General features: G+C 42.1%; 1 protein-coding gene across 2 annotated transcripts; it reads left to right on the top strand.

Annotated features, from left to right (window-relative positions):
• Nucleotides 1-775: 775 nt before the first annotated feature.
• Nucleotides 776-5,251, top strand: CH25H (cholesterol 25-hydroxylase). Of its 2 annotated transcripts, XM_079135898.1 has the most exons (3): nucleotides 776-882; nucleotides 2,966-3,218; nucleotides 3,802-5,251. In XM_079135898.1, exon 3 carries the CDS (start codon nucleotides 3,923-3,925, stop codon nucleotides 4,814-4,816), a length of 894 nt encoding a protein of 297 aa, XP_078992024.1. In that variant the 5' UTR covers nucleotides 776-882; nucleotides 2,966-3,218; nucleotides 3,802-3,922; the 3' UTR covers nucleotides 4,817-5,251. The 2 variants fall into 2 exon arrangements, with proteins under 2 accessions (XP_078992024.1, XP_078992025.1); XM_079135899.1 differs by lacking the exons at nucleotides 776-882; nucleotides 2,966-3,218 and having other exon boundaries at nucleotides 3,759-5,251.
• The last annotated feature ends 6,508 nt before the right edge of the window (nucleotides 5,252-11,759 follow it).

Consider the following 11,759-nt stretch of genomic DNA (forward strand, 5'->3'; position numbering starts at 1 on the left):
GATTGCTGTACTCTCAGAAAAGTGTTTGACTCTTCTGGCAACTAGAGAAGAAAGGATTCCTGTTTCCCACCCCCGGTGGAGAGTTCATGCTGAGATAAAAATAATACACAGAAAGTAATGATCAACTAGAAAAGTGTTGCCAAAGTCCTTATGCCATCTGAAATTTAAAAACAACCCTCTGTGTGGAAAACTGCCCTATAGGTGAACAGACCCAAATTACATCAATTAGCCCTCCAGAAAAGAATGATTCAATTTTTTTTTTTCTCCTGTGGTGCTGGGGATTGAACCCAAGACTTTGTGTAAGTGAGGCAAGCACTCTACCAACTGAGCTATACCCCCAGCCCCATGATTCTACTTTTTAGCTTCACTTTTGAATGGATATCTTTTAAACATTCACCTAGTACCTTTTGAATATTCACTACATATAAGATAGAGTGTTTGCAGTTTAGGGTGTCACTCAGTGGCACAGCACTTACTTAGCATATGTCAGGCCCTGGTTCAGTACCCAGCACCCCCCAGCACACCCCCCCCCCACAAAGATAAGATTGGCATTGTGGGAAAAAATATCTAAAAAGATCTGTTCCACTAGCAATTGTGCAAATAGAGAATCTTCAAAGGTACAAGCTTGCCAAATTAAAGAATGCTTTAGTCAGCCCTATTCATGTATCAGTTTTATTCTGGTCCATTACAATTGATTGCTTTTGATCACCTGACATATTACACCTATTTTTTTCAGCACCATCCACAACGCAGAGTGAATAGCTAGTAAGATTTTACCTGACCAATTTCCCTGACATGGTTGCTTCTGTATACTGGACACAAACTTCTGTCCTGCTGGGCTGCATGTGCAGGCACAGTTGCTAATCTTCAAAGTGCCGCAAGGTAAGGTGGGTGAATTGGGCCCCATCAGTCTGAAGCCCTGGCTTCTAGGTCTTGTTTCAGAGGGTTTAATGTAATCTGCACTTGGAGACTATTCTAACAGGGATAGAGGACAGAACCACTAAAGCACGAAAGGAATGGGTTGGTTTGGGCTGGGGACTCAAAGGAGATGTCCTGACAGCAAATATAAAAGCTGAATTCAATTTAAGCAAACCTGCCAATACCACCCACTTAAAGAAATCTGCAAGGGCATCCAAGCATGGTAGATCAGACTAAAGAAAAGAACAATGTGTGCTGAAAGGAGATTTGAGGGTTGAATTAACTTTGGGTGAGGGTAAATTTGAGTGATATTTACAATTCACTTGTAATTCTGAGAAAGTGAGCTCCAGGTAGTCTGTATGGAGCACTGAAGGGCACACAAGCAAAGGGAAAGAGGTTCTTCCTTTGAGTTGCTGCATCAAGGGCAGGACTATGTCCACCAGGAATGAGAAAGAGGAAAGTTCCTAAATTGTCCTCAAAGTGAAGTGGGGGAGGGGGAGATAGAGAAGGAGTCTGTCATCATCTAATTGGAGAAAGCCAGCAGCAGGGAGGCCAGGAGCCTGCCTTGAACCTGTTTTCTGCTACCATCTAGATCTCAGGGCAGCATTAGAAAATCTATTCTCATTCCCTTTTTGCATTAGCTAACAAGAAGCTCCAAGCTGCTTCTGAGACTATCTCATCAATGGCAAAAAAAATGCAAGCAGAATATAATAATAGTCTTAGGGGCACGCTGGAGTTTAAAACAAGATAAATAAATAAATAAAAAAGGTTGCTGTAGAACCAGAGTCTACTGTCTAGGGGCTCTGGAGAATGAGTATCTAAGGACTATCCATATTCCATCAGTAGAACTTCTGAGATATATGCCTGTTGGGAGACTTTAAATTATGAATTGGCCTATTATAAATATTTAAATATATAAACATATATGTCCTATATATAAAAATATATCAATAGGCCTATTCTATGTTATATATATTCTATATATTATAGATCTAAGGCTCATTTATTGGTCTATATGTTGATACTACTTGTCCTTTGCTCATAATATATGGCATGCTTTTTTAAATTTCTTTCCATAATCTTACTTGATTTTAATTTCAAACATCTCAATTATTCTTTAGATGAAATGTGGAGTACAAATTTAATATGTATCTTATTTTGTGTGTTTGCTGCACTATGGTTTTGCTGCTGTAAACCTACAGCAATAATAATGCCTACTTCTTGTAAGAGGGGGAGTTCAGCTCTTGAGGATTGGATGAAATAATTTCAAGTAAAAAACTTAGCTAATGCCAAGCATCTAGTAGACAAACATTACATGGTAGATGATATTATTTTTCCGTTTAACGCTCACAATAGGCCCCAAAGATGACTGCTATTATTATTTCCCTGCCGGCGGATGAGAAAATGCCAGTTTTGGCCCCAACCGCAGAGATAAAAGGAAAAATTAGAATGCAGAATGGTCCATTTCAAAGTTTTTGTCCAAAACTTCAATCCACTAGGGGTCCCTTGTGTCCTGTGTCAGTCACTCAAGTGAAAGGCGAAGGTTGTTTTTTTATATAGATCCCAGGGTCGTCCCAAAACTCTCCTAGTACGGACCTCCTGCTTAGTCCCTGGCCCTGCGACCCCAGTTCGTGGCGAAGAAACGCAGGGGATAGCAATGAGTCGTAGTTTGATTTCTGGGAGGGGAGTGGTTTGGGGAAGGGATGTAGGAGGTGCTGGGGGAAAGTAGGTGCAGAGGAGCCAGTCAAAGGAAGGGCAGGGGAGGTGAGGGATCTTCTGTACTTTCCGCAGCGTTCCCGGGAGGCTTCAGGATCGCACAAATAATTCCCTTGTCAATCAAAGTAGGTGGTTCACCTATCCAATCACTTCCGCCCCATACTGAGATGCGAGGGCATTTTAGCACGATTTCTGCAGGCTCTGGGTGTTAACCAAGCATCCCCCCGCCTCCCACGGCAGCCCTCTCTTTTGACTGCTGTGTCTCCCGGTCGCGGTCACTAGTCTTGGATGCGCTGCTACACGCCGCGCCAAGTATCATCTGCTCTTGCAGGCGCAGAACCTTCCCGGCAAACCTGCATACGGTGTGTTCTCAAGCTCGCCACCAGTCCGGGAGGGAAAGCTCCTTTCCGGAGTCGCTGGAGTCGACGGAATTTCCCATCTCGCCACTGGTCTTGTATGATTTCTGGAGCCATCCCGGCGAATAGACAAGGATTTGCCGTCCCCTCTGCATAGGAATTCTTTTACCTTTCGCTGTAGGTTAGACCGTTATAGAGTGAGCACACAAAAGACTCGGACTGCACAAGGTACGTCGCTTTAAAGAGCTTTTTTTGTTTTGTTTTGTTTTGTTTTTAATGAAGTTATGCTTGCGTCTTGATGAAAACACATATATGCGGTTTGATATATACATAAGAATTACAAGTCATTCTGCATTGATTGAGGAGGAGCATTTTCCGGTAATAATGGAGACATTAGTTTGGAAGAAGTTATGAAAAGTGAATTAAGCGATCAAAAAACTCATAGAAACTCTACACTGTAGATCTAAAATTGCATGTCAGTTGAAAAATGAGAACATAATTCTTCATGCATAGAAAAGGTTACTAAGAATCACTGCTTACATGCATGTAGAAGGATAGTAGAGTGAAACAGACATTATTACCTCATGTACATATATGACGGCATGACTGATGTGATCCTACAATATGTACAATCATAAAATGAGAAGTTATACTCCATTTATGTATGATTGATAAAAATGCATAAGCGCATTCTACTGTCATGTATAACTAATTAGCACAAATTTTTTAAAAATTAAAAAAAAAAAAAACATTGCAGGCAGCTGTGGATACGTGTAGCAACTAAGCGCATCTCTGCGGTTATTTATTCAAGTTCCGTGCAGCGGGGGAAAAGGAGTGAAAAGGCTGCTGACATCACTCGGGGCGGGGCCGCCAGTCCTAAGAAAAGTCGGTGGAACTGGAGCGCGGCGGCAGCTGCCGAGCACAGCTTCATCATGAGCTGCCACAACAGCTCCGAACTCCAGGTCCTCTGCAGCTCCAGCCAGCTACTCCTGCAGCCCCTCTGGGACCGCCTGAAGACCTGGCAGACCCTCACCCAGTCACCCTTCTTCCCGGTCCTCTTCTCAGTCATCACCTACGTGGGATTCTGCCTCCCCTTCGTGGTGCTGGACATCCTGAGCCCCTGGGTGCCAACCCTGCGTCGCTACAAGATTCACCCGGACTTTTCGCCGTCAGCCCGGCAGTTGCTGCCCTGCCTAGGGCAGACACTCTACCAGCACGTGTTGTTCGTCTTCCCCGTGACGCTGCTGCACTGGGCCCGAAGCCCGGTGCTCCTGCCACCTGAAGCCCCCCAGCTGCTCGAGCTAGTGAGCCACATCGTGTTCTGCTTGTTGCTCTTCGACGCTGAATTCTTTGTGTGGCACGTGCTGCACCACAAAGTGCCCTGGCTGTACCGCACCTTTCACAAGGTACACCACCAGAACTCGTCCTCGTTCGCGCTGGCCACGCAGTACATGAGCGTCTGGGAGTTGTTTTCCTTGGGCTTCTTTGACTTGGTGAATGTCACGCTGCTCAAGTGCCACCCGCTCACCGTCCTTATATTCCACGTGGTCAACATCTGGCTGTCGGTGGAGGACCACTCAGGCTACGACTTTCCGTGGTCCACTCACAGACTGGTGCCTTTCGGGTGGTATGGAGGCGTGGCCCATCACGATCTGCATCACTCTCAGTTTAACTGCAACTTTGCCCCTTACTTCACACACTGGGACAAATTACTGGGTACCTTTCGCCCTGCACCACTGCCGGAATGGAGTTGTGACTGTGGTGGGTGCCCCTCAGACCCTGGACCTCTCTGCATTTCACTCTTGAGTCAGAAGAAATACACCTGAGCTGCTTTTTAAAAATTCAATTAACTTATTAACTGATGAAAACTATTATAGATAAAATCTGATTTATTTTTGCAATCTGACAGAGTAATTTATATAATATTTGTACATAATACAATTGTATTCTTGGTGTCAAATTCTGGCTCACTTCAGTAACCTTGATTCCTGGACATAAATTAGACAGTTATCACTGGCATATTTAAAGCCTCTCTAAAAGGATCTGTTTATGGAACAAGGACTTATGTTTAAAAGTGTCTTAGAATTGGGCTAACATAACACTTTTCTGGAGTATCTAACTTCTGACTTTATTCATAAATATGTTCCTGCTGGACAGTGACTAAAATTATAGTACTTTTTTGTATTTTTCCATAGAACCGTATATTTATATTGAAAGAAATGTTATTTGTGCTTAAAAAGCAAGAAAGAAATAAGTGAACCAAACAAGTACTGACTCCTGTTTCACTGACATTTCGATGGATAAAAACTAAAAATGGGAAGGGGGAGCTAAGATGACAAGTGCTTCAGAGTCTCCACCCACCCTACCATGGAAAGAGAGGAACCTAGTGGGGAAGTGTTTTGTGGGGAAGGGGGTTATAAGAAAGAAGGAGGCAGGAGAATGGGGGCTGTCTGTTTTGGTCTAGAGATTTCACAGAAGGAAAAACACTTGTTCTGAATACTTTTCAGCTGATTTCTGCATAACAGACAAACAATACAATTACGCTGTAAATTTTTACACAGCAATTAACACTGGGCAATCATTGAGTTATTTCAAGTTGGGTGTTTAGAAGGACTTACAGCATTAGAGGAGTGCTTTCCTTTGAAATTTGGTAATATATTATGTCCTTTAGGGCAATGATCCATCCAACGAGGGATTTTGAGTAAGCCCTCCTTCTCAGGAATCCATCCTTAGCTGGTGCATTATTATATGACCATCAAAATATTGCCTCTGCAATCTGGAATTTTTGCATTTTCCCTTTATTAACTTAAGACAGACATGCAAAATGCAGAGCCCCATCTCAAAGAAAGATCCTTGAGATCCTTGGTTCCTCATCTGTAAAAAGGAGATGGTGTCCCAGATGTTCTAGCAGATTACTTGTGTTAGCAAGTGTCCCTATTTCTGGTCACATACCTGTCACCAATCAAGCAACCCATCTTGTTGCTGCTTAATTATTTTAATGTTAATTTTGAACTATAGTTCATAAAGGGTAAAGTTAAAAACAAAGATAATTTAGATGGAAATCTGTAAAGAAGGGTACCTCTGCATGTAATTCTCTACTAATTATATATGAACTGAACTATTTTGTATAAAGGTAAAAATCCATCCAAAGACCTGGTTTTCACAATCTGCCAATGAGATTCCTAAGAAGTCTTCCAAAGGAATGGCAGTGTGCAGCTGAAATATGCCTGGTCTCTCTACTGATTTGCTCATGTTTCCTCTAGCATGTTCCCTTGTCTTTTAGACAGAAGCTAACCTCCTCCTCAGTCCACGGCAGGACTGGGCTTGAACTTAAAGATGACACTGATTTATAAAAGTGAAACTTGCAGAAAGAGGAAGTGATAAGTGAGCAGTAAATGTTACATTGGAGGTAGTACATGGTGAGTGGAGAAAGAAAAGAAGGATAAACAGGAGGGAGTGGAATATGTGAAGCAACTAGTTATTGTAAGCATCCAAAAGTTGCTCTGTAAATCTTGGATAATGACAGTTGGTCACGTTCACTCTCAGTGAACTTTTAAAAGGTGCCTTACCATACAAGGGAACTTTAGATTTGAGGCAAATTGAACACATGGAAAGTATTAGGATTTAGAAACACTTTCTCAAAACCATGTTTAATGGTCAGTACCTTGTGAGGTGGAACTGAGGGAGTGGGAAGAATGAGCAATTTTTCAGAGAGTTTGAGAGCCTAATAGTAATTAGAAATCATTCATATTGGCTTTCATTTTAACCCATTCTTTCGCTTGCTCTTTACAATATAACCAGAAGGGATGAAGATAGTTAACATCATCACCATCATCATCATTGTCATCCTCATCAATGTTATGGATGAAATATTGGTACCTGCACATGTCACGTTCCTTTTCTAAGTAACCCTAGGAGGTGGAGCCAGTTCTCCCAAACCTAGGTCTCATAGCATTTGCTATATCTCTTTTCTGATGCTAAGAGACTTTTCACGACTTCCAGAGAGAGGCAAACCCTGCATTGCCAACAAATGGCCTCTTTCTGCTCTTCCTTCTTGGCCACTACTGGCAAAACACAGCTTTCCCCTGGCTCACTACTATGATGCTGAGCCAGGCCTGGGGGGATGAGGAGGAGCTGGGGAAGGTAGATGTACGTCAGTCTAAGCAGGAGGTAGGTCAAGGACTCCATTTTCAGCAACCCACACTACTTCTTGGTCAAGAGTACAAATGCTGGGGGCTGGGGAGATAGCTCAGTCGATAGAGTGCTTGCCTTGCAAGCACAAGGCCCTGGGTTCGATCACCAGCACCAAAAAAAAAAAAAAAAAAAAAGAGTGCTAAAGCCAGATTACCAGGGGGAACCTGGGTTCTGAAACTTACTGAGTGACTTTGAAGTTATTTAACCTTTCTGGGCCTCAGTTTCTTCATCAGCAAAATGTGGATTATCATAGAATCTCCCTCGAATCTCCCTCACAGAGATGATGTGAGGCATTTTTGAGCTATTATTTTGTCAAGTGGTGGGTGGGCTGGAGGTCTTGGTTGTAGTGTTTGCTGTGATTGATGATTTACCACGTAAGCACCAGGACAGCCACAGGATGTGACTTTCTGCACACAAACATGTTTGAGTTCTCCCATCTCATACGGAGCCAAAAGAAGTTGAGTTTTTGATCCTGCTTCCACCACAAGCTGTTTCTCTAGTTACCCTTTCAAGGCAAAGGTTTTGGAAAGAGACAGAAGTCTATGTTTGTCTCCTTCTACTTCCTCACTTCTGAGTCATTCCACCCCCACCTCTTCCTGAAACCCTTATTCTGGGTTCACTATCTATCTTCCAAATTATCAGATCTAGGAATTTTTTCCCTATTAGTTTTTCCAACTCCTGGCTTTTTTTTCCTTCCTGTTTTTGTTACCCAGTTTCATTTTTTCTATATTTTTATTGGTGCATTATAGTTATGCATAATAGTGGGATTTGTTGTTAATATTCACACATGCACACAATATAACAATATATTAACCAATATCATTCTCCAGTAAATCTTCCCTTCTCCTCCTCCCTTCACTCTACTCCACGGATCTCCCTTCTGTTTTCATGAAATCCTTCCCCACCTTTCTTTTTTCTTTTTCCTCTCTAGCTTCCACATATGAGAGAAAACATATGACCCTTGACTTTCCAAGTTCAGTTTATTTCATTTAATAACCAGTCGCATCTTAGAATGTGGTTCTTACTTAGTTTCAGTGAGGTTTCTCTAAATCCTTTTCCTTCCCAATTCTCCAGAAGCTGATTTTTCTCCTCCTCCTCCTCCTCCTCCTCCTCCTCCTTCTTCTTCTTTTGTGGTACTGGGGACCAAACCTAGGGCCTGCGCATGCTAGGTAAGTCTCTTTCATTGAGCTATATCCCCTGCCCTGTTTCCTCTCCCTTTGATGGCTCCTCTTTCAACACAACAGGAAGGCAAGTCTCAAGGTACTAGTTTTTTTTTAAAATCTGTATTGTGTGTCATGTGTATCCTTCCTACCAACTCCTAATGTACTATGTAAATCTCCTATTGCATTGCATTATAGTATATATGCAAAATGTGTGCTCACATCTATATGTACACAGACTATATATATGTGCATCTATACATGGCATGTATATTATGTATACTATATATGCACAACCTGTGCACAAACTTTATAGATGTGTTCAAACTACTATATATGTACACATGCATGTATTTACATGCCATACGTATGCACATTATATATGCACAGGCAGTATATATAGGCAAAGTACACTCATATAGCACACTATATATGTATACATATTCAAGCATGCTATGTATAGACATTATATAGTGTACACTTATACACCATATATATGTGTGTATATGTGTACATGGTTCAGTGTTGCATAAATTCTGGAAGCATTAGAAACACAGCTTTGCTGTTAACCACATCTTCCTTCATTTCTTGTTCATCTCCATCCACGATCACTAGTCAGTCCTAGCTTCCTACTCAGGCTATGCTCACAGCTTGTAATCTTTGTTCTAGGGAAGGTTAACAGTCTCCTGGGAAAGAAAGCAAGGCAAGCAAATCATCTAATCTAACGTTACTGACCAGTGCTGTAATAGGGGATATTAATAGTTGTTATGAAAGCTCAAAGAAAGATGGGTCATTGGAGCTAAGTCATGAAGGATTTGCATGGGTTCACCAGGCAGGGTGAGGGTACACCTGGAGAAGACAGAGCGGTAGCTAAATCAGAGAGAGAAGGGAAAACTTGGTATTCTTGAAATCTGAAAGTAAGCTGGGAGCACTGAATGACCCAGGAAGGAACTTCAGGCACACATCCCACAAGGCAGTCACAGCCTGGGTTTGGGTCCCAGCTATAAGCATTTGCTGTCTTGCCTCCTGACAGCCATTGAAACTGCATGGGACTCTTTGCTCACTGCCTGTGTCATAGGAGTTTAGAGACCATATATAAACAAGTTTGAAGTAAACATTAGAGCTCACTATAATCTGTTGATTTACAAAGAATAGGTGAAGAAATGTGTGGAAAATGGAATTTGGGTTATGGAGATGGCAGGCAGGTGCTGCACAAGTTTTAAGCAAAGGAGTAAAGTGATTATATCTGGTTTAAGATGATAACTGGCAACAAAAAGTAGTGGTTGTTATTCCTGTTCACAGACCATGGCAAGTTCTGTCTGGATTTTAACCTGGCTCTGCTGTGTATTAACTTCGTGACTTTGAGCAAGTTACTTAATCATTCTGGGGCTCAGTTTCCTCATCTGTAGAGGGGATCACAGTACCTACCCTTAGAACTGTAGTGAGGAATAGGGAAGATAGCATTTAGAGAACTTGGCACACTGTCTTACATATAACAAGCACTCTGTAAAGAGTAGCTCTTCCTTATAAGTTGTTAGAAAAGTGTTATGATTAACAGATGAGTGGTAATAAGCCTGTCACTGAGCTAGTATAGATAGGGTGGAGAGGAAGGAATGGATTTCTCCTCTATTATAAAAGTTATTTTTATTATAAAAGTAATCTAGGCACATGGTAAGATGTTAAACACTAGAAAACAATGAAAAGTAAAAATTCATCTTCTATTCACATTCTATTAACTTAGTTCCGCTGCAGACACAATCCTTTAATCCCTTTTTGGGTACCAAACCAAAAATAATTCAGTCTCTCTCTCTCCTTCTTTTAAACTGGCATGTTAAATGGTTTTGAAAAGTAAAAAAAAAAAAAAAAAAAAAAAAAAAATAGTGTGAGCAGATTTTTTTTTTTTTTTTTTTTTTTTAATGAAACCTCACAGTCATTTCCCCCTCTAAATGTTTTCACTCATTTTCTTTTTCTATACCTCCTGATCACTGTGCTGGCCTCTGCAGCAGGCTTGCTAGCTCCACATATGAAATGGCAGGCCAAAGGAAAAACAAGGCTTTCCTGGCTCCTTGTGGCTGGAATTTTTCCTTACTTTCTTCTGCTGCTGATGGAGCTTCATTGGTGCTCTTTACACTAACTTCATTCCCTGATTTCCACTGAAGCAATGGCCTGCTTTGTTGGAGAGAGATTCTCTGAAAGAGGCTTGCCTGATAAATCTTTGATTCTTTCAAGGATCAAGTTATTTTTATTATAAAAGTAATCTAATTTATTGGAAAGTGCTCCATAAGTTGTCTCTGGAGTGGAGACCCTAGGATTGAGCCTGAACAGCTTGGGGTTGTACTGCCTGATGATCTATTTGGGGGGAATCATTGTATTGCTCTGAATATCAGTTTTCCTCTCTGTGAGATGGGAGGAGGGTGGTGAAATCATAAATGGATTTACCTACATCCTAATGCTGCTGCAGATCCAGTGGGACAGAGCAGTGGGATGCTGAATGGATGAAGGTATGCTCTGTGCGCCCCGCGTGACAAGATGGACCTTCAGCACTTGTGAACAGAGGGAGGGAGGTGCTCTGGCTCATATCTTTCTCTATCCCTGCCTTGAGGATGCTTCACTACCTTCTGTCCAGCTACTGCTGCTCTGGCTCCATTCCAGCTTCCATTTTTTTGTGCTCCTCTCCTCTGCAAGCTCTGGCTCTTTCGTCCCTGCTGAATCTCAGGAGAATCTGGAAGGTAGACTTATACTCATAGAAATGGAGGCAGCACTTCAGAGGGACTAGAGTTAGAGAAGTGGCCCAGGTAGCACAGCCTGAAGAAGTAACCCTGCGCTATAGTTTTATGCAAGTCCCACACAGTGTCAGCCTGAGACTCACCAGCAGGGGGCTCTTCTCTCTTTCTATGCCTAGGACCAACTCCCAAGAGCCGCAGCAGGCTAAATAAATAGAAGTTGACAGCAAAGAAGTTTTGAAGAAGTAGCTTCCTTGAAGTTGGACACTAATTCCAAAAGGTCACTTCCCACTATGCAGTTCGAGTTTCCTGTTAGATGGAGAAAGAAAAAAGCTGCTCATCCTTGGTGACGGTTTGGATGTGCTTCAGACCTTGCACTGCTAAGGGAAGACGGCTCATTTGCTGACATTGCTGAGTCAGGAGATTCCACCAATACTAAGCCTGAGACACCACTGTCCAGTTTCCCTATTTTATGAATAAGGAAACTGAGGTTCAGAGATGGGAAGTGACTTTCCCTGGGTCAAACAGCTGGGCTAGGACTCAGAGATCATGCTCTTCCTGTTTCTCCTTGCTGCTTCACTCCCCGCCTCTGGGTCCCCAAAGCCATTGGGCTGTCTCTTATTGAATGCCAAAATTGCAGTTATGGAACACTACTTAGAAACTGTTGCAATCTACATTCTCTGCTAATAATT

The sequence above is a fragment of the Sciurus vulgaris genome, assembly GCF_902686455.1.
Source record: "Sciurus vulgaris genome assembly, chromosome: 4".
Lineage (NCBI taxonomy): Eukaryota > Metazoa > Chordata > Mammalia > Rodentia > Sciuridae > Sciurus > Sciurus vulgaris.